Source organism: Colletotrichum godetiae (genome assembly GCF_030913485.1).
Source record: "Colletotrichum godetiae strain CBS 193.32 chromosome Unknown BDP55scaffold_40, whole genome shotgun sequence".
Taxonomy (NCBI): Eukaryota; Fungi; Ascomycota; class Sordariomycetes; order Glomerellales; family Glomerellaceae; genus Colletotrichum; species Colletotrichum godetiae.
This window is the reverse complement of record NW_026851288.1, coordinates 290127-312845: the sequence shown is the minus strand read 5'-3', so window position 1 is coordinate 312845 and position 22719 is coordinate 290127. Positions and strand designations below refer to the sequence as shown.

General features: G+C 54.2%; 6 protein-coding genes across 6 annotated transcripts; 5 read left to right on the top strand and 1 right to left on the bottom strand.

Moving 5' to 3' along the window:
* Positions 1–1018: 1018 nt before the first annotated feature.
* Positions 1019–5115, top strand: BDP55DRAFT_558857 (ABC transporter; the record flags this gene model as incomplete). The annotated part of the gene is made up of 2 exons (XM_060569846.1): positions 1019–2809; positions 2860–5115. 2 exons carry the CDS (start codon positions 1019–1021, stop codon positions 5113–5115), a joined length of 4047 nt encoding a protein of 1348 aa, XP_060426220.1.
* Positions 5116–5963: 848 nt separating this feature from the next.
* BDP55DRAFT_635182 (peptidase family M20/M25/M40) lies at positions 5964–7700 on the top strand (the record flags this gene model as incomplete). Its single annotated transcript, XM_060572747.1, has 1 exon — positions 5964–7700. The coding sequence occupies one exon, from the start codon at positions 5964–5966 to the stop codon at positions 7698–7700; it is 1737 nt and encodes a 578-aa protein (XP_060426219.1).
* A 5822-nt stretch (positions 7701–13522) lies between these two features.
* Positions 13523–14050, bottom strand: BDP55DRAFT_718334 (uncharacterized protein; the record flags this gene model as incomplete). The annotated part of the gene is made up of 1 exon (XM_060578406.1): positions 13523–14050. One exon carries the CDS (start codon positions 14048–14050, stop codon positions 13523–13525), a length of 528 nt encoding a protein of 175 aa, XP_060426218.1.
* A 1408-nt stretch (positions 14051–15458) lies between these two features.
* Positions 15459–16373, top strand: BDP55DRAFT_635180 (uncharacterized protein; the record flags this gene model as incomplete). The annotated part of the gene is made up of 4 exons (XM_060572746.1): positions 15459–15514; positions 15545–15679; positions 15893–15947; positions 16140–16373. 4 exons carry the CDS (start codon positions 15459–15461, stop codon positions 16371–16373), a joined length of 480 nt encoding a protein of 159 aa, XP_060426217.1.
* A 2005-nt stretch (positions 16374–18378) lies between these two features.
* Positions 18379–19399, top strand: BDP55DRAFT_274001 (uncharacterized protein). The gene has a single exon (XM_060566439.1). It carries the CDS (start codon positions 18792–18794, stop codon positions 19326–19328), a length of 537 nt encoding a protein of 178 aa, XP_060426216.1. The 5' UTR covers positions 18379–18791; the 3' UTR covers positions 19329–19399.
* Positions 19400–20118: 719 nt separating this feature from the next.
* BDP55DRAFT_559007 (fungal-specific transcription factor domain-containing protein) lies at positions 20119–22376 on the top strand (the record flags this gene model as incomplete). The annotated part of the gene is made up of 3 exons (XM_060569859.1): positions 20119–20647; positions 20698–20784; positions 20839–22376. The coding sequence occupies 3 exons, from the start codon at positions 20119–20121 to the stop codon at positions 22374–22376; spliced, it is 2154 nt and encodes a 717-aa protein (XP_060426215.1).
* Positions 22377–22719: the final 343 nt, after the last annotated feature.

Genomic DNA, 22719 nt, shown 5'->3' with positions numbered 1-22719 from the left:
CAAGCAAGTATGGACATCATTATGGAAGGCATTAGAGTCAGAATTGGCCTCGTTTAATTTGACGTCCTCGAGGTACCTTGGTCAAGGACGTGCGTGCCCTTGCATCAGAGCGACCAAACCTCATCAGAAGTCGACGAACATATATTCAAGTTTACAAGTCTCAAAGCGTGAAAACGAAACAAGAAGAGTACAAAATTCTGTTTTCGTACTTGGTACGGATACAAACCATTCATATGGATACAAACTTGAACTCTCAGTCTCACCTTTTGAGGAGAGGCGGGGGATGGGGGATGTGGAAGGGTTGTGGGGGATCGTTTAGTGAAAAACGTGCAGCTGCAGTAACACATCCTGGGCTCGCTTGCACGAGTATCCGCCCTCGCTTCGCCGGCCAAGGTCGCTTAGCCAGAATGTCAAAGAGGGAACGCTCAAGCTCCCAAGGGGCGGCGGCATGGGTGTCGTGTGCTGCACGCGCGATCCTTGGGACCCTCGGCTTGAGGTTGCATGCCACTCATGCGGATGCCATGCACTTGACCCAACGTCCACTGAACCGCTTGTCCAAGAAAAAGTCCATGTCATCCTCTGCCTTTTCCTTCGTGGCGTCTGTCATTCTCGCCCATCTCATGGCGTTTCTTCTTCCTTTGGCTTTTGTCTCGTTCGACTTCCCACCCGAGGCCGTTTCTCTCTACGCCTCACAGCTTGTGTTCTAGATCCCGCCAGGCACTCTAGTTAGTCCCTCTAACACCAGCCCCATCGATCCTTGGGAGGAAAGACGTTGAGAACGTCTCTGCACGGTTCACCGCTCTCGATTTGGTCACATCTGCAAGAGTGAGACTCTAGCAAGGCCGCTGTTGCAACCCGCGCACTGAGCAACCAAAAGATCTACTACCATCAGCTTGTCGCGGTGACACAAATCTTGTCCGAAGCGGTTTCCCGCCTTCGCAGCCAGCCTCAACCGGCATGCGCTCGCGGTGGCCGTATCTGACATATCGTCTTACTCATCGCGGCTGAATCGCCCTCCATGTCTTCGACATCAAACCCGGCATCCAACGACGACCGACCAGTCGTCCTCGAGATGGACAAGTTCGACCACCAAAGCTCCATCGAGAAATCAGCTCCTCCAGATGTCCCGGAGCAACCCGATGCGACGCGCCTCTCCCTCTCTGGCGCTGGCCATATCTCCCTCGACGACGTCGAAGCAGTCAATGTCCAGATTCGCGATTTAGCTGTCACCGTCGATACCTCGCCCTCGTGGTGGGACCCTGCAACCTACCCCGAGCTGGCAAAGTCAAAATTCAACCCTGAACCAAGCTCCAAAAATCTGATTTACCACGTTAACGCTTCCCTGCAATCGGGCACGCTGACAGCCATCATCGGCGGTAGCGGTTCTGGCAAGACTACGCTACTGAATACGCTATCGGAACGCATGATCAGTGCGCGACTCGCCCAAAGTGGCCGCATCACCTTCAACGGCAATGAGGGCATTCACAATGCGCGACACGCTTATGTCATGCAGCAGGACATTCTCCTGCCCTCACTGACTGTGCGCGAGACGCTGCAGTACTCCGCCGATTTGAGGTTGCCGCCTCCGACGACTGCCGAAGAACGAGCTCGCATCGTGGAGGAAGTCATTCTCGAACTTGGTCTTAAGGAATGTTCCAACACGAGGATAGGAGATAGACAGCACCGGGGATGCTCTGGAGGCGAGAAGCGGAGAGTCAGCATCGGCGTTCAATTGCTGGCCAATCCGTCGGTTCTCTTTCTCGATGAGCCAACGACTGGCTTGGATGCGACGAGTGCTTTTCAACTGATGCGCACGCTCAAGAAGCTAGCCACCAAGGGGCGAAACATTATCACCACCATCCATCAACCTCGGTCGGAAATCTGGGATCTCTTCGACAACCTCATCATCCTCACAAAGGGGAGTCCAGTCTTCTCGGGCCCTGCAAAAAATTGCGTGCCCTTTTTCGAGGGCCAAGGGTTTAAGCTGCCCCCCTTTGTGAACCCTGCCGAATTCGTCATCGACATCGCTGCCATCGACAATCGCACGCCCGAACTGGAGCAGGAGACAACGGAACGGGTCACTCAACTGAAGCAAGCATGGATTCACGAAAGCAGAACGATATTTGCGCCAACAGGCAAGGCAATTGAGAGCACGTCAAATGGGAAAGGGTCCACCTCCAAAACCAGCAAACACGCCTCTTATATAAGACAACTACGAGTCTTGACCAGCAGAACATTCAAGGTCACGTACCGTGACCCAATGGGAATGCTGGCATCGACGACGGAAGCGATTCTCATGGCCCTCGTAACGGGGTACATCTTCTACAACCTACCCAGAGACCTCTCGGGTATTCGGTCCCGCCAAGGCGCGCTCTACACTGCGGCAGGCCTCCAAGGATACCTAACACTCATGTTTGAGGTTTACCGACTCACCGTCGACATCCCAACTTACGACCGAGAGCATAGCGAATCATGCGTTGATGCGATCCCGTTTCTGTTCTCTCGCCGCTTGGCGCGGCTGTTTACCGAAGATCTGCCCGTCCCGTTTCTGTTCTCCGTCATCTTCTACTTCATGGGCGGCTTTGAACGAGATGCCAGCCAGTTCTTCATCTTCTTCGCCGTCACGGTGCTGAACCACTACATTGCTGTGACTTGCGCAATCACATGTGTCACGGCGTCGAGAAACTTCCCTGGCGCGAGTCTGATTGCCAACATGGTGTTTACTCTACAGAGCATGGCTTGCGGCATGTTCATTCAAGCAAACTCGATCCCAGTGTATGTGCGGTGGCTGAAGTGGATCACATACTCGGTAAGTTTGGACACAATAGCGACCGGCATGGCCATGCTAATGTTGCCCAGTTCTATTCCTTTGGCGCCTATTGCGGTAACGAGTTTGAAGGCTCCTTTTACGACTGTCCATTTGACGGCGGAGCCTCGAATCCAGAATGTGTGCAGTATACGGGCCGGTTCATCATGGACTCTCTTGGGTTTCCGCGCAACTGGATATGGAGGCCGATTGTTGTACTAGTTGCATTCATCATCTTGTTCTGCATCTTATCCGCCATCGGACTCCAGTACATCAAGCAAGAAATGACTATTGCTCGTGCGAGAGTCTCAGATACCGATTTATCGGCCGGCAAGGAGAAGATGAAGACCCATTCCATCTCCGAAATTCGCACCATCGACGTAGGGCTGGAGGACTTTGCTTTAGCTTTGGACAAGAGAGCGGCTTCGGGCAAGAAGCTACCAACCAAGACGATCCTGAATCCCGTCAGCACGACGTTCGAAGCAGGGAAGTTGAACGTCATCATGGGCCCCTCGGGAAGTGGCAAGACGTCTCTTCTCAATGCCATGTCCTTGCGGCTTCCCAGCAGTCTCAGCACACGCTATAGGCTGTCGGGAAAGCTCACCTTTAATAACGCACTACCGTCCAACTCGGTCATCCGCTCGGTGTGTTCGTACGTATGTCAGGACGACGACGCCCTCCTGCCATCTCTCACGGTACGAGAGACGCTCCGATTCTCTGCGGGCCTACGCCTACCAGCCCACATGAGCAGCGACGAGAAATCCAAGCGCGCAGAGGAGGTCTTGCTAAAGATGGGTCTCAAGGACTGCGCGGATAACCTCGTTGGCAACGAACTCGTCAAGGGCATCTCAGGAGGCGAAAAGCGACGAGTCACCATCGCTGTACAGCTACTCAGCGACCCGCTCGTGTTGTTACTGGACGAGCCGACAAGCGGGCTGGACGCCTTCACAGCCAGCTCCATCATGGAGGTTCTGCAAGGTCTCGCCAACGAGGGCCGAACCCTGATCTTGACGATCCACCAGGCGCGATCCGACTTGTTCAGGCACTTTGGAAACGTCTTGCTGCTTGCCCGGGGAGGATCACCCGCGTATGCAGGATCGGCGACGGAGATGCTGGGCTATTTTGAGCGTCAGGGGTTCAGCTGTCCTCCTCACACCAACCCGGCCGACTTTGCGCTGGATCTCGTCACGATCAATTTACAACAAGAGACAAGGGAGGCCGAGAGCAGAGAAAAGGTCGAGGCTCTGATCGGCGCATGGGAGAGACATGTCAAGATGCCTGCAGTCAAGACGACGGGAGAGGTGCCTTGCATCGACGAGGGCCAGGAACATGGAGCAATCACCCGCTCCTCAATTGGGCGGGCCAACGTGGGACAAACTCGAAAATCTTCGGCCTTCAACAAGGCAAGCCTCGCAACCCCAGCCGAGCTGGGCGCTCTCGTCCGCAAACGCGCCTCCTTCTTCGTAGCCTTCCCACTCCTCGTCCACCGCGGCCTCATCAACTTCCGCCGCCAACCGCCGCTCCTCCTCGCGCGCATCATGCAGGTCGTGGGTCTGGGCATCGTTCTCGCGCTCTTCTTCTCGCCACTCAAGAACGACTACTTCTCTGTGCAGAACCGCATGGGATTCGTGCAGGAGATTGGCGCCTTTTACTTTGTGGGCATGCTGCAAAACGTCGCCGTCTACCCTGCCGAGCGCGACGTGTTTTACCGCGAGGACGACGACGGCGTGTACAGCGTCGAGGCGTTCCTGGCGGCGTACTCTGTGCTCGAGTTCCCCTTTGAGATTATCAGCTGCCTCATCTTTGGCGTGCTCGCGGATTTGGCGGTGGGGTTCCCGCGGACGGTGACCATGTATTTTGTGTGCGTGTTTTCGTGCTTTGGCATCGTCTCGTGCGGCGAGTCGGTGGGCATCATGTTCAACACGCTCTTTAACCACACGGGGTTCGCCGTGAACCTGACGTCGGTGATACTATCTGTTGCCAACACGATGGCGGGTGTTCTCTCCATTGATATGCCACAGTTGTTCAAGATCTTCAATTACCTCTCGCCCATCAGATACGGTACGCGGGCTCTGGCGCCGTATAGCCTGAGGTCGGTGACGTTCACGTGCGAGGAGGGGCAGAGGCTGCCAGATGGAAGGTGTCCTGTGGAAACGGGCGAGGATGTGCTCGACTTGTACAAGTTCAACGTGGACCCGAACGTCAACATTGCAGCACTGGCTGGGTGTGTGATTGTGTATCGGCTGGTTGCGTGGGCTCTATTGAGAGCAGCGCGGACGCGAATGGAGGGGCTAAAGAAGGAGAAATGAGCGCGTTGCATAGTTTAGATACCACCAGTCTTTACGTCCCTTCACGGTCGATCTGCTGGAGAATATCACCTTCGGCTAGGTGATGCCGTTGCTATATCCGTACCCGCCAGTTTGGTGATGTTCAACTCAATGATAGAGTCCCACTTAACATCCCAATTCTGATGATAAAGCTCCGATACAGGGGGTCGCATCGAATCGAAGCTATCCTGAATTTAGCCAAAGAGCCGAGCAGAGCTCGACCTTCAGCTCTATCGAATAGCCGAGGAGAAGCTGCAAGGAAGGCGATCCCACTGCCCGGTCAGCAACATCCCGGCCGGGTGGTGCGAAGCCAGCCGATTGAAGCCGATGAGGTCCCAATCCGGAAGCTGCACAACGTTTTTGGAGCCCCGCATGAGGAGTTGAAGATTCAATAACTTGGAGATAGTTGGGCCGGTATCCCGATATCGTTATCAATGGAAGCTATCCGTACCTTAACCATCATGCCGTCCATCGCCAGTTGCGATAACGGCACCGAAGGATCGGAGCTTTCGAGGTGCTTTTTGAGTTGGCAGTTCGGATGAAACGGCGGGGAATCGGAGGGGGACCGTTGATTGACACGCGGTGCATGCCCTCATTCGTCTCATTTGTCATACTCATGGGGTAGCACACCACCGATGAACCCCGTCGCGTCGTCTTCCATGACTTCACCTCTCCATTCTCAACCTCACTCTCACCTTCACTCTCAACCCTCACTCACTCACATCCTTCCACCGCCCCCAAAGCTCCGTATACAGGCGAGCAGCAAAGAGAATCAACACATTGCATAGTATTGTCTCAATTGAGTGCTTGTATTGCCGTTGACAATCGCCATGTCCGAAAAACTCCCCTTCGCGCACCCGGCGCCCGAGCTCACGGCTCCGGAACCACGTCGCCGCCGGACCGCGTGGTGGTCCCTCATTCCCGCCGCCCTTCTCCTTGCCTACCTTCACAAGCCGTCCGCCTCGGCCATCCCGTTCCTCGGCCACGGCCACCACCGCAACGCTTCCCCCGCCGCCAACGCCTGCCACCAGGTCGACCCCCTCTTCCCGACCCAGAACTCATCTGGCCTCACCAATCTGGACTCATACCTCGACAGCCCCAAGTTCCGCAACGAGACCGTTGCCCGCCTCTCGGGTGCCGTCCAGATCCCCACTGAATCCTTTGACAACTACGGCCCCGTCGGCGCCGATGACCGCTGGGACAAGCTCCTCCCCTTCTCCGCCTACCTCGCAAAAACCTTTCCCAAGGTCCACGAAACCCTCCGTCTCGAGCGCGTAAACACCCACGGCCTGCTCTACACATGGCAGGGCTCCGATGACAGCCTCAAGCCCACCGTCCTCATGGCCCACCAGGACACCGTCCCCGTGGCGCCCACTACCATCGACAGCTGGACGCACCCGCCCTGGAGCGGCGCCTACGACGGAACCTACGTCTGGGGCCGCGGCGCCATGGACTGCAAGAACTCTCTCATCGGCATCCTCGAGTCCGTCGAGCTGCTCATCGACGCCGGCTTCGCCCCCAAGCGCACCGTCATCCTGTCCTTTGGCTTCGACGAGGAGGTTTCCGGCGAGCGCGGCGCGGGACACCTTGCGCCGTTCCTGCTGGAGCGCTACGGCAAGGACGGCGCCGCCATCATCGTCGATGAAGGATCCGGTTTCGACACCCAGTGGGGCCAGACGTTTGCCATCCCCGGCACGGCCGAGAAGGGCTACATCGACGTCGAGGTCATTGTGCGCACGCCCGGCGGCCACAGCTCCATCCCGCCCGAGCACACCGGCATCGGCATCCTCTCGGAACTCATCACGCACATCGAGGCGAACCTGTACAAGCCCGAGCTCATCTCCGGTAACCCGTACCTCGAGAAGCTCCAGTGTGGCGCCTCGTACGCGCCAGAGTTCCCCGACAACCTGCGCAGACTCCTCCCCGCCGACACCAGCAAGCAGATGTGCAAGAAGAAGACGGACCGCCTGGCCAAGGAGGCCGCCAAAGCGGGCCCGCAGGTAAAGTACCTCTTCACCACCTCCGTGGCGACCGACATCATCGAAGGCGGCGTCAAGATCAACGCGCTACCGGAGCGCGTCCGGGCCGTCGTCAACCACCGCGTCAACGTCGGCGACAAGACGGCCAGCGTGCAGGAGAAGCTCGCCGCCATCGTGCGCCCCGTCGCCGAGAAGTATAACCTCACCCTCCACGCCTTTGACGACGAGGCCGAGACGCCGTCGAGCATCACGCTCAAGGGCAACGATAAGGTGCTCGAGCCCGCACCCGTGACGCCGACGTCAGTGGAGGGCGTGACGCCGTATGGAATCCTGTCGGGTACCACGCGCGCCTTGTACGGCGAGGAGATTGTTGTGTCGCCGGGTATTATGACCGGTAACACGGATACCCGGTACTACTGGGACCTCACCCAGCATATCTTCCGCTTCCTTCCCGGATATGATCCCGAGAGCGACGAGTGGGCGGGTGTTCACACCGTCGATGAGAAGACGAGCGTCTTGGGCCACGTTAACCTCGTCAAGTGGTACACCATCTTTTTGAGGAACATTGATGAGGCCGAGTTTGCTTAAGCTTTGATGTACACTTTATTTTTGTGGATGAAAGGAATGACGAAGGTGAATCTGGCATGAATCTGTAGCTCAGGGAGGGCAGTCGCAAAATTGGGAACTGCGGTTCTTGAATGATATAAAAAGAAGCGGTCAATGCTCTCGTGGTATGCATCAAGTTTGCGCCTCACACGATGCTGCACATGTGACATTGCCCCTGGGACATATCAACGATCGACGACTATGACTCGATGACCACAGGCTCATTGGGTCTCAACGAGAAGATACAATTGGCGGCTCGAACCCCTTATAGGGATCAGTACTGCCCTCAGACTCATTGCACGATTTTTCTCCATTATGGATCGAGTATTTGACATAGCTGCGGTCGGTCCGTTTTCAGTCTCATAGTGTGGCCATTGCTAAAAGCCCCATGCAGCATACAGACGCAAGCTTATCTTCAGGCTAGAGTAATCTCACATGGTCAAACTACTTAATCCGTAAGTTCCAACCTCGGTCTCTTTCAACTTGCATGTTGCCGTGCCTCAAAAATTACAATGTCATGGTGCCAATATTATATGTCTGTATCTGAATACCATGCACTCCTACTCGAGGCAGGCTGGAGCTTTTTGCGGAGTCTATCGACTGATGATCAGTTTCATTTTTAGGAGGAAAATTCGCCTTGATCCAGTATCATGAGAAGACGGAGTTTTGTGTGTCTGTCCCGAAAATCCTAAATCAACTCGCTCCTCCGGGACTCTGAACAGATACGCAATCAAAGCGACTCGTGCAGTCACAACCTAGAGTATCTTACCCAGACTGTACGACGGAAGGCATATCTTTGCAAGAAACTTCTGATCTCTCTTTACCTTGAATTGATCATCATCCCTTGTATACATCTTCAGAACATTGAAGCTCAGGCTTATCTAGCTCGCATACATTCGTGTTTCTCGCTCCTTTGATTCATCAGAGAATGTGTTGAAGCTTTTCGTGCCGTGATCCAAAGAAACACCAAAAAAAAACCGATACGTCCATGCCTGACTAGAAGATGCCACAGGTTTTTCAGGGAAATTTTCAACAGTAGATCCTATCAATTTGATGATTAGTATATGGCTTGGTATCATGAACTTACAAACAACGAGATGTCGAAGACGGACTTGCGGAATGCAAAATGTATCAAGGTTGACAATATCAGATTTGAAAACGCAGCAAGACGTCAGACTATATATAGTCTATCAATTGTGCCGTTGAAAATCCTCTGTACAAAGGACAACAATAGACGCCGAGGTCTTCAACACTTTAATTACCCCGGAGATTTCTTTGTATGAACAAAATTGCAATAACATTACCCAAGAATTTGGCGTCTAAATTGCAAGGAAATACAATAAGCCGATTATATCAAGCCAGTCTACCTGTATTCAAGGATTGGATGCGCCATGTAACCCATGCAACTTTTCGATTATCCCAATTCGTCCTTCCGGACCATCAGCTATGCAGTACAGTTCACACAAATCCTAAGGTACCAGACAAGCCTTTGGTCTTACGCCGAGTACCCCATCAATTTCTAGTTGGCTTCAATCTATATAAACGTGATTTAATGATAGGTCATGCAGAATCACAGATCAACTCGACTCCATTTCCCTTCTATCCACCTATGGATAATTCCGTTATGGAGTAAAATTAGAGAAAGACTGGAGACGGATGCAATGACGCCATCTAGCAGTTAATAGATAGACGACATAGCACGGGAGTCATGAACACAGAATAATATAGTGCTACACGACTACTCTCGGGCCATTGGCTGTGCGTCATGTAGTGGAAGCGACATATCAATCACTCCTAGCTCTATTGAACTCTCTCACTCCCTAACTCGGGCCAACAAAGACGGCAGATGATCTTGGTATCCAAACATGAGGCACATGTTTTTTCTTCTTGCAAATGAACAGTAGCAAGAGTTAATTCATAGGTTGAGAAATCGGAATTTGTTGAGGCCTTGTCTCGAAACACCACAAATTCAAAAAAGTCGAGACAATCAAGCTTCTCGCTACTCCTTTCTCGAAAAGCAAAATGACACGCCGAGCCCGCACTCTGGATGCTTTTGTCTGTGCATCCAAAACCCACACTTGGCAAGATCCGAGCAAAGACAGCCTTTCAGATTACTGTCTCGAGTTTTTCGCGCCTGCAACGTAACGTTACGGGGATCGGTCTTACACGAGAACGAGATTCATGGATGATATCAAATCACCACATTTCGCCTCTCCCAACAGGGAAACAAAATTTAGAGAGCTTGTCGAGTCATCCGAACCGCGTATCAGGCGCCAAAAATGAACTGCTTCAGCTCGAACCACTGAACTCTGATTGAACCATGTGTCTCAAAGCACTCGTTGAAAAGACACTGGTCCTGCACCGCCCCCCTGAATTACGACGAAGAGCAAGCGACACCCACATACTTGAGCACACCTCTATATTTAGGCAAAGATAACCAAGATATCCTCTGTTCTCTGGGTCTCACATGTCGGACCTCGGACTAGCTGGCAGCCTTGGAAACTGGGAAGCTGAAGGGGGAGGGAGCGCTTGATCATGGGCTGGCAGCTGCTTGGTCGTGTGGTTGTCTATCAAAGCCACTGGATTGTGTCTCTGGCTCTCCGTCGCTGCTTGATCGTCCGTGATCCGTTAACTAGTTTCGTCCCGCTAATGGGAGATACATTGCTAGTGGAAAGTGACATGATGAATGGAACGCCTGGAATGGCGCGCTGAAGAACTGGTTCATCTGCAGGGGTGGTACTAGGCGGTTGCATCTAACACATTGATATCGGGCATCGTTCGTCGTCCTGTGAGGTCAGTCGATCAAAGATTTGAGAGGCGAGAAGCTGGTGGATACCGAGATGTCGGTCATTCCGATTAGATCCTGTAGACTGCGGGAGATCTCCGTTTGCTGCGAGATTCAGACGGGGCGAGGCGAGATATCTGGGCAGAAATCCACTACGGAAACGAGGACTTCCAGCCACTTCTCTCGAAGAATGTTTCTGCATGTCACTAAAGACAAATAGACTGGTAATGATGACGGGCAACGATGCGGTGAGGCCAGGTTCCGAACCGAATTTAGGCACCTGGGAACTTACGGATGACTAGTTTGCGTAGACACCACCCTCGTGAACGAGCTAGATCTGACCTAGACGAGGTTAGTGGCGAAGAGGCGTGCTCGGGCTTGCCTGTCTCTGCCCAAAGGTGGAACTCTGGAGAAACAAATATGAGGCCCTCACCGTACTTTTCTGATTGTTTCAATGACAAAACAATGGCCGAAGACCGTGTTGCGGCACACAGTAAGGTGGTCCGGAGCGTAGTTGCACGTTCATGTTATGACAGGTTGGTGAGCTTTGGCGGGGTAGACGTGGTTGAGGCGCTGTCAGATGCAAGGAACTCCCCTTCCCCAAAGGGCTGGAATTGGCATGTTCCCTACAATGCGTCGACGTGTTTGGGTTCCCGGGTCTAGGCTGCTTGGACGTTGGACACCGCCTTTTCCCGCTGGGTCAGTCCTGTAAAAGATGACGGCCGTCAGAAACACCTTTCAGTCCTGGACAACAATGAGCCCTGTGTCTGTTTCTTTATGTCCGAGAAAAGTGCGCTAGTTGTCGATCTAACAAGGCTGTGCGATGTAGGTCGAACACTGGAATGCGAGCAGTCGAGCGTTGATGGAGGTGGTTGGCCAGCAGGCAATCGATTACATTCTATGGGGGGCCAGCTGACTTCAAAGCTATCCCTGTCGTCTTGCGCCTTGCGACTGCGAATCGCCTCTGGCATCGCCTCTGGCGCGGTCTGGATGCTGGAAGAGTGGGAAGTAGGAAGTAGGAAGAAACAAGATTCCATTGTCCGGGATTGGCTGTTTACTCGGCGATGATCATGCGAGAGCTGGAGCCTTGTCTAGACCGCCAGGATTCGAATGTGTGGTTTTGCTGCCCCTAGGATGTCATCCAGCGCCAGCTGGAGAAGAAGGCCGGTTCGCACCAAAAGAAGTTTGCTACTCTGTGCGTTTGGGCCTGGCTCGAGGTTGGTTTCAATCTCGGTCTTGACGACAGCTCGCGAGCCCTAACAAGATAGATCGGACGGTCTTGCCGCTAGATTGGCATCTGTCTCCCCGACGGAACGCTTGCCCAGGAACGTGGTGCGCGCGATCTGGCGGTGTGATGTCGCATCCGAACTTTGAGGCACTGGCCGTCTTGAGATCCCTTTCGCTCCCGCAAGCGCATCGCCCCCAGTCTTGTGGGTAAAACGAACCACTGCGCAAGCACGCAAGCCATCTGTATCCGTAAGAGGTATCCGTATGAACACTGAATGCGCGGAAGAGGGTTGATGACGAGCAGCACAACAGCATAGCTGACGCGGTGCATGAGGACTCCGGAGACATGGACATGCTGGCACGCAGACATCTAGCTTGTTGGCCGCAAAACGCTTCAAGCGTGGGGCCGTGGGCAATCTCCCGCAACTTGTTGACTTGATCCCGTTACCGCTGCCGGCATCAGCCTGCGCTGTATCGTGTTAAGTTGACATCCAGAGGTGATGCGTCTGATCGAATGATCTGACAATCGCTTCGGGCTTGACTTAGCAACAGGCTGGAGCTCGGCGGGAGCAAGTGAGGCAATCATCAAAGACTCTCTCTGTCTCTGATGATTCATCCACTTGTTGGCCCCCCTTGCGAAAATCCCCGAGTCTGCAGCGGACATCTCTCTGCAGCGGCATGGATAGTCTCAGGTTGCTCTCTAACGAGGACCCCTTTCGGTTGGGGATGGAGACACGAAGGGCCAGCAGACGAACCAGAGCAAGATGCCTGCCGGGCATTAAGGACACAGAAGTAAAAAGCCACCCCACAGCCTTAGTCCCATAACCACAGCCGCCAAGGGCAAGGAAGGTGAATCGCAAAACGAGTCGAATGCGCACCAATGAGTGGAGGGTTGCGGCTGGCTCTCGGAGGGTGTGGTGGAAAGTATTACCATGTATCTTTTTCGCTGCTCCTTTTCCCCCGCTACTGACAATTTTAGCTAGATCGACTTCTCTCCCCCCCATTTCGACAGGCATGGGCAAGGAATTGGTGCTGTTGGCCATGGATCTAGGGTCGACGTAAGTAAGAGTAGGGCCCCGTCGAAGAGTATGAGAAGTCGAGTTGTGATTTCTTCGCCTGAGCCTGGCCATGGTAGGAATGAGAGCCGATTCTTAGAGAGCAGTCGTCCTTGAGGCTTGTGCATCCATTTTCGCAGCCTGTACGTCGGCCGACGGGTCTCATGAAGTGGGATAAAAGAGGCTAAGCGAAGAGCGTGGAGACACGAAGAAACTTGCGTATTCGCACGAAGTAGGCCTCACAAGATGACAGCCAAGTAGGTAACTATGTGGGTGGATTAGCTGCAAAATAAATAGCCCCTCGCCGAGTCGCCGCATCATCTGCGCCCACATAGGCCCTGCAGGAAGGCCTTGAATTATCCGTACCGTTGCTCAGGTACCACCGGAGAGGGGGACGATCACAGTATCGAGATTCATAGAACAACCAGTAGCCATGATCCATACTCGATACCCAGCGTACGGATACATGTGTCCATCCACACTGACACAGTAAGGTGGTGACTCGAGGGTGGTGGTGGACAAGCGGGTATAGAAGCTCGATTGGCATCGATTGGCATCGATTGCGCACTGATGATGATCCAATGTCGGTGGAGACCAGCCGTCGACGGCACGCACCGTCTCGAAAGTCAAAAGGCGACGGGAGGTAGCCAGATCCGACAACGGGCCAAGCCTCGCGCTCGGGCGGCACCCTTCTCCGCCTTTGTCGTCGTCGCTTTATTTGCTCCTCTATTGTCGTCTCAAGTTAAACGGGGTCGGGTGTAGCAGAGGCTCCCAACGTTCAAGTGATGAAGTAACTCGGCGATGTTCGGATAGTGATCGGCTGCCCTCTGCCCAGGACCAGCGCCGTTGATGCCGTTAGGCTGACTTGGTTTCGTCCTTACGACACGGAGGTTGTCGTACTTGCATGTATGTGATATGTGACGATAAACTGGGGTTGGTTGAGCAGCAAAGGGTCGAAGCGTAACTAGGTCCAGTATCATGGCGAGCATCCTATGAGAGCCTTGCTCGGAAAGGAAATGGGCCGCGCCAGTGGCGAGACGACAGACTGTTGACTGGGTTGGCCTGGTGGTCGTCTGGGTCAGTCTCGGCCAACCAGGGTCCCCATGGCTCTGGAGTACCGAGTTAGGCAATCCGAGACATGCCTCTATCAGATTACCCAGTATGATCGGCCGGGAGAAAGACCAAGTTGCCCTCCTCGAGGCTCGAGCGAGTTTAGCCGGAGCTAAGACTGCGTGTAAGTGCAAAGGTACTGTATTCGTACGCATGTCTTAGCCACTCGTCTCGTCCACGATGTCAGGATTACTGGATTCGTCTGGTTGCTTAGAGTGGTGTCGCGACTTAAGACGCGTGCAAGAAAGTTGTCAGGGTTTTGATTTCAGTTGCGACGATAGGCGGGGCGTTTCTCCAGTCCGCTCTTCCGGAGGCGATGGTAGGTGATGCTGCCTTTTTCTTTTGAGCCCCGTGGCCCTCTCAATGGCCAAGGGCCATGGCATCGCAAAGCAGCCAACTTTGTTAGATGTTTTTCCGACGCAAGCCCCGAGGAATAGAGCGAAGGGATGCATTGCGATGAGGTGCAACCACAAAGCCTGAGTCGTCAAACAGGGTAGGTGGGTAGGATTGAGATGCACCAATGGCCTCGAACCTTGTGCTGCCTTACCCTGGCACGGATATTTAGTTGATCGATAGCGGATGCGAGACAGCCAGGGCATGAACATGGTCGGCTTGAAATGTCGCGGCCCTCCTGAACGGGGTCGTCGGAGTGATGCAGTGGTTGAATAATATTGCCTTCTATCGCCAGAGACACCATGGACTCTAGAGTAGACCAGACTGCGGTAGTGTAAGAATACGGACAGACAAGACCTAGGTTATCGATTCGGATGCCTCGCACTTTGCTGTGTGAGCACGCCCAGGATGGCGAGCACCTTTCCAGATAAAGCGAACGACAGAGCAAAGTCAAGTCTAATACTCCGAAGTACGGATAGGTATGTGTATCCGCACTCTGTAAAGATCATCGGTCCAGACTCCAGAGTAGTCGTATGGGATTCCGACTTGTCCGATCATTCCCAATACGAGAGAAAAAGGGTTTGGGGGCCCCCAAGTCCCATGTCCCATGTGCCGGACGTGGGGGTAGGCTCGCGTTGCACCGGCAGATGGTCGCTAACACTCCATTCGCATCAGGGCCGTGGCCGACGGGACACGAGAGAAGCTCAAAGTTTAGAGAAGCGACACCCATGCGGTCTCTCTGTTTGAGTTTGAGATGGGTATCTCGGCGCATTTGACGTTGGTAGCATCGTGTGGGAAGTTTGACGAGTCTTGGCACATATATCCCAGTGAATGCCGTGTTGTGACCTCGATTGTGTGCAGACTCGGTTCAAGGTAGACACAAAGTCTCTGTAGGTAGGTAAGGTATTCGTACTGGGTCTTCGTAGACTGTTGCACCGAGTCTCGGTCAACCGCCGATGGATGGGGCTGGCCAACAGGTCCGTAATGTCGTCTTCCCGTCCGGTCATGAGAGCTCGGAGTGTCTAGCACAAAACGCGGAGTTTTCTCCGGAGAGGCAGATCCACATAAGGTACCGTGTATTCCCGTCATAAGGAACGGATACTTTGTTGTTGGAAAAGGCCAAGAGGTCCAGGGAAGGGTCACGAGGATGGATCAAAACTGCCTTACATAATGCCACTTTGCAAGCTCGCAGGGGTTTTCCTACTTTCCACGAGTGCTCGTACCAGGTCCGTATCACCTCTTTCCTCTCTGTACAGATGTGAAGAACGGCACGTTTACGGATGGCTAGATCAAGGTAGGGTAGGTGCGGACACTGGACAGGCTGAGCTTGGAGGAAGGAGAGATCCGGATTCAAATGGGAACCCGGACGGGATGGCACAGCTATGTCTGAGGTGGGTCAATGGGGAGGACCAGGTGATCACCTCAGTAAGGTACCCTAATAGTGGCAGGATGGCAGGCGGGAAGAGGAAGGGACGCACGAAATGCCAGGGTCCTCTTACCTTCCTTACCTTCGGTTGACCTCAGTCCTCAGTCCTCAGTGCCATGTGGAAGGTACGGGTGCACGGTAGAGCAAGGTGCCTTGCACTTCAGTGCACCACCTGCAGATATCGTGCCTGCCTTTTCTTCCACTCTCACAAGGCACCTTCCATTAGTCCTGAGGTGTGTAAGGTAGGGTACGAATGGGCAAGTCCGGGTTGACCTCACCTCCTGAATGGAAGAGAATGGAACACAAGGAACCCTCAGGCTGACATTTGCTTGTCTTTGTAATTGCCCGAGGAATTGCGGCTGTGAACATTGCAACTGTTTTCCAACTTCCATTTATTTTATTCCGTAGAATCAACTCCAAACCAGGCTGCAATCCCCTACTCCTCCTCGGCACCCCACGGGCACTACCTACACTACTTCGCACCCGCAGACGATGAGTCTCTGAGAGTCGCATGGATTGGTGCTCCAGCCTCCAAGGCCCCCCCATCAACAGTCAGGGTCGTGCCCACTGCATGCCAGGCCCTGCAAGATTGGATTTTGAAGTTTGAACGCACCTGGGGAGCCACTAACAGTAAAAGTAACAGGCTAACATCGCGCTAGATCATCGCCCTAATTAAACATGGAGTCGACTTTCCACCCATATGTCGACATCCTCCCGCTGTTCCAATGTCCAGGCTCTCACCCTCGACGAAGTATCCCTACTCCGTACTAAGGATACATACGAGCCTCCGTGCGGCCTGCCCCCGTGCCTCCGTGCCTCCGAACCCTGGCGGCCCGCAGTCATTCGACGAGGTGCCGACCTTCTCCATCCTTTTCCGCCGGCAATAAACCACCAACTAGGCGAGACGCCGGCCAAGAGTCCAAGACTGCTGAGCAATACCTAGCATACCTCTGTTGCTGTCACCACTCGATCCTTACGAATATACCCAAGACAATACGCAGCAAATCCACCCTGGCTACGCCATAAGGTACCCATATCCTGAACCTGAACCCCAGTCTCGTTGCCGACGAGCAGCCACATTCAAGACGACGACGACGGCGACGACGTGACGACGAACACCAAAGACTCAAACCAAAGACGACAGCATCAAAGCAGCAACAGCCTAACCATGTTGAAGCCCCAGCTTCCAAGTCAGTGCCCGCCTCCCACGCAGCCCGGCCCAGCGCGCCGCATCTGCATCGCAGCTTGCTTGCAGTGACGGGGCTCCATGGCACCAACCAGGACAACTCAACACTCCCGACATGTTTCAATCTAAGGCGAACCCCCTCCCCCCCGGCTCCTACATCTCAGTCAGCCGTACTCCCATACATACATATGGATGGAAACTCTGTGAGTCCATGCTTCTCCTTCACTTTGCTATACGGATACATCGCCTTGCATCGCAAGTTTTGATGGCTCACGAGTCTCCCCTTCTCTTTGGGCTGCGACTCGTCTCCGCACGAAGGCTTTATACCAGAGCTGAGCTGCGAAGCTGAGGCGCTTCCGACGCCCTGTCTTGACTACATTATCCCCTAAACCTTGCCGTGGATGGCTCAAGACCACGCGATGGATCGATGTACATGCAATGGCGGTCGAGATGGCGCTCTATCTCCCAGCTCTTTGCGGCTCGCCTTGCCTTCCTTTACGAAGCGGCATTTCGGCCGACAGGACCACAGATGCTCAACGTCTGTGACCCTGACTGGATCTCCAGACTCCATGCTATCCATCATGATCCTCAGAGACTCCGACACACCATGCCATGGATGGTGGATCCCACTCACCCACGGTTCCATGGTCCCACCCCCACCCACATATGGCTCCGCGCACAGCACCGGCCAGTCACGCCGCTCATCGCTCACCAGCTCTTTGCTGATTCGCCAAACGACGATAGATTACGGATACTCCGCCCCGTCTCTTCACCTTGACAGTTGACTCTGACCAGAGCCCGTCGTCTTTCCAAATCTAGCCGCCTGCATATGCAGTGACAGGCCTCAGAAGCATGACCTTCGGTCTCACAGTCCACCATGATATCATGGTACAGAGACTTCTCCTACGCTTCGCTGCCCCAACGCCCATGGACAAGTACCGACCAACGCTGGCTCAATTCGCTTTGTGCCCGAAATGGAGCAAACCACCGTGATCCCATCTCTTCCCTGGACTCTCGTCTCATTCGCTGGGTCCTGACTCCTGCACGATCAATACGGCTTACCATAGGACAAGGTTGAAGGTGCCCTTACTACTTTTAGCCTCTTACACAGTACCTACGTGCCTACGGAGTGACCTTGGACTCTTGACTCTTGAGTCTTCACAGCTGGACCCCCCGATGTCCATCTCCGAGTTCCTCTCCTTCTCCCCACTCTTCTTGACATAACGCGACGCGATCCCAGGCAACGATGCACCCTCCTTGTCAGGTTTGTCTCGCATCGTCCCGGTCAGTTTTCTTCATCTTCATCGCGGCTGTCGGCCGATTGCCATGCCCTCGTTCCGCCAGCGGAATCAGTCCAAGGCGCAGGAGCAATGCGGATAGATCCATTGTGATTTCAAAAACCGGCCACTTAGCTAGCTTGACCTCTTCAACTCACGAGTCGTGCGAATTGGCGATCGACTGTCTGTCGCCGGTCCCCTCTGCAGAGTAGGTCTCTTCATCGTCAATACATACTGACCAGCCTGTAGAGAAACGGACTGTCGTCTGTCACTTTTTCATTCTTGTCAGCGTATAAGAATACTTTTCTTGCTCACCTCGTCTCAAGCAGTCAAGGTGGAGTCTCCGCGATACAACATGGCCGCGCATGACTTGAGCCCAAGGGACTCAGGGAGTCGGCGCACAGTCCAGCTTTCTGGCCAAGCCAGCTTCTGGTCAATGCCAAAGGAAAATCTACGACGGCGAATCACAGCTCTCGAGACCATCGTGGGGTGGTGCCGTGCGGGTAGCGACTTGCAGTACTTGAGGGTACCTTGCTGTCACTGGCAAGGGTGGTCGGCCATATTGCGCTAGCAACGACCAGGGCTGATGGAGGAGTCAGGAGGGGCCCGGCGAGATGTGGGAGCAGACAGGACGTTGGCGAGAGACTGAGAAAGGCATCCATTCTCTCTCGCGGTCACAATCTCCCCGTTTCTCTGTCTCTCTGTCTTACGCCGTCCCATTCACGCGTCCTCTCCTCTCTTCTTCTCGACGACAGAAAACACCGGTCCGTGTAACTAGTACTGCACCACTGCAGCCTAGGTGGAGGAGAGAGATGCTGCCAAGGATGCCCCGAAAATCCACTTGTCATCCACCGCCGACGAGAGCCAAGCTGACAGCGATTCGGTCGTGTCTTCTCTCCCTCGTCGTTATACGGTGGCCACTGGGCTCTTTAATTAGCATGGCCTTCCTTACGGCACTGACGGCACAGATGGGAACTGCCCTGGGGGTGGAGGAGCAAGGAAGCCAGTGGCAGCGAGCATCAAGACCCCGGTTGTCGTCTTGGCACAAGCCGGTGCGACGTGAGACCTCACCACCTCACTGCTCACCTCACATCCCACACCGTTCTTATCCGCCCGTGTTCGCCCATGTTCGCCATCCATCGTATGGGTGATGGTATGGGTACAGGCAGTCTTGTTTCCCATACTCCGTTCCCCCATCCCATTCATTCTCGCACCTTGCCTGAGGGGAGCTACCCAATGTGCTAGGGGACCTTAGTGCGTATGGGAGAAACATCGATTCTCTGCATGTCTTCCCTCATTCACCTCGAGACCCTGTCGCTGTCCCGACTTCCCACCCACTAGCAGCGCAGCTATCTGCAGATATGTATATGCATATCCCGCCCCTCGAAGCGGCTGGCCCCATATTCTGTCGTCCAACGACCCTCTTTCCTTTCCCACTTCGTCTCGACGACAAGCTGGTCCCCAAATAAGACCCAGCGATCATCTCTCCACCCATTCTCAGCCCCTCCATTCCACGTCGGCTTTCCAGTGATCAGCCTTTCCCTTCTTCTTGAGCGGACCGCAAAGGTCTTGATCTTCAGAAGACTCTTGCCCGCTTCCCTGTCTTATCCATCTCGACATTGGTCACTCGTCCCCGAGAGAGATATCATTTGACTGCTGTCCTTTCCTTTCCTCCCCGCTCGACCTCACCACCATTCGACATCCCATAGCTTTCACCAGACTCGACGACTGATCGACAAACCAGCTGTCCAGATCCTGTCGCCACCGCATCATCCCCGAATCGCTTTACCAACTGGCCATCAGATTCTCGTCGATTTTGAATATTTTGTGTTGGCATGGTCTCGCTAGTGACGAGCCATGGACTCTACTTCTCTCTCGATGGTTTCGGACGAAGGGGACCTTTCGTGGTCGGACAATCACAGTAACTCATCAGACGACAACATGCAAGACGAAATGCTGCTTCCACACCCACCAACCTCCCAAACGGCCGCGACTTGGATGCCTTCGGCCAGCATTCATCACTCTCTCTCCGGGCAGCTGTCTCCCGCCAGCGCCGCCGTGGACATTCCCCATTTAGAACCGTCTGGCGGCCCGACAATGGTACACTCCGCATCCTCGTCCTGCACCGATTCCTGGAGCACCGGCCACGCCGATACGTGTGATGGAGACGACGCTGACAACGACATTGTATGGGAACAGGATCCGGACGACATTCTCGCCATACCCAAACTTGAACCACTGGACGACGACTTCAATCTGGACGATGTCAAGGAGGCCCCATTAGCTCAAACACAAGCTACCTTGGTATCGGCCACAAACTCGCTGAAACAGAAGCGACCCCGAGGACGACCCCGCAAGCATCCTGTAGCATCGATTATCAATCAAAGCAAGGTGACCAAGGGTCGATCCAAGACAGGGTGCATTACCTGTCGGAGACGAAAGAAGAAGTGTGACGAGGCGAAGCCGAGATGTAAGTTTTGCTGACGCGTGACTGCTTGGATTCCACTAACACGTACGTAGGTATGAATTGTGAGAAGAATGCCGTCGTCTGCGAGGGCTATCATGAGAAGAAGCTCTGGAGAAGCGGCAAAGAAAAGGCGACCATTGGTGAGTGCCCACCTATGAACGCGGCAAAGATGACGGTGTCTAACCCGGGCGAAGATCACGTTGGGGACGAAGAGTCACTCGTTTTCACTATGCAGCCTCTGTTCAACGGTGTCGACACGATCGAGGACAAGATCTTCTGGAGACACTACGGCGTCCATCTCAGCAACGTCCTGACTGTCGAGGGGGAAGCCAAGAATGCCTTTAAAGACATCATTCTGCCTTTGGCGAACCTTCACCAAGGCGTGATGCACTCGATCCTGGCCATGAGCAGCAAACACATTGATTTTGAAACACCGTACGGCGCCAAGTTACTCGAGAGAAACCCGACAACTACCCTTGAGGCGCTACAGGCCCGGTCAGCGTACCATGAGGAACAAGCGATGAAGACTCTGTACGCCGACATGAATCGTTCGGCGGAAGAGGACAGCGAGGATCGTGAAACAATCTTGTCGGCCCGCTATGCCCAGATCCTTTGCCTCCTCGTCACCACCCTGATTGAGGGTGAACCCCACGGCGCGCATCGTGTGCACCTGAGTGGTTACAAGCAATTGATCCAAGAGACGCCTCCAGAGGATCCCGTCTTTCTAGCCTTCATCACCGAATTCTTCCAGTACCACATCTATGCAGACGAATTACTTTGGCATCCCGCACCTAATCGCCCACGCCTAGCCTCCGAAGACTGGAGCCCTCTGGTCCCGTTAGACTCGCCTCGTCTTCTGGGTGTTGCCGATGGCCTGTTTCAATACCTCTGCCACATAACCACTATCCGAAACGCCATCCGGGATAACATTTACAGACGCGCCGAGACTGTCGTAACGTATCACGTTCTGTATCGAGCGCAAGAGATTCAAGAGGCTATTGAGCAATGGATGCCTCTTTGGCCGCCCGGCGATAGTCGTCACAGAGTCGGGTTGGTTTACAAGCACATGATGTTCCTGCATCTCTTCCGCACAATCTACCCCCCTACTTCTCCAGAGAGACGGCCTTCTGTCTACTCCATAGCTACATCTGTCGCCACCTCAACATCTTCGTCTTCCTCCCGCCGGCATTCGCAAATCTCTAGGCCGTCTACTGCTACGAGCTGCGCCTCGTCGCCCGGCCTGAGACCCAGCATGGGTTCTGGATTCCCTTCTTCAATGCAGCTCAAACGGGAGCCAAACTCTCGAGGACCGTCCAGGACGAGCTCGATGCACGAATCCGATGCCGGGTCCTCGAGCTGCGCTGTGATTGATGAGCAACGCCCAGCCTCTCCGCCGCCAGTTCGTCGCCCGCAGCAGCATGATAATCGCATCACTGCTGCGGTGGACGAGTCCTTATCGATTATGGAGGGTTTCAAGCCATCAGACCCAGCCCTCACCCTTTTGCTGATGCCAAGTCTGGTTATTGGTACTACGTGCTTTGACCCCACACAGCAAGAGCGACTTCGAGGCATCATCCGGTCCGTCCGGGGCTACACAGGTCTTCGCAACTGCGATAGAGTCCTCGAGGTCCTTGAAGAAGTCTGGCATCTTATGGAGTGTGGTGAATGGATCTCTGTCTGGGACTGGCAGGGCGTTGCCAGACGCCTTGGGCTTGATTTCTTGTGCACCTGAACTAGCCAGTTCACGGTGGATGGCGCCAATCCATCCGCGCTGTTCTTGTACTCGCCAGATGCTCTTCAAAGTTTTCTTTTATTGCCTTCTTCCCGGTATACCCGCTCGTTGTATTTTTTTTTCTCTCTACCTTTTTTCTCACTCATATCTTCCCTCTTCCTTCTCGGGTCGGCACTATTGTGGTCGGAGTTACTGGAGGAAGCATGTCATGGGGGCGACATCATGTACAGGGGCCACTTGCATTCCGGCTTCGCACGACGCCATGGGATTGGGATAGGCAACAGAGGGGGAGCGATTGTTGAACCTCGGGCATCCTAGACACCAAGACGGGATGGCAGTCGGA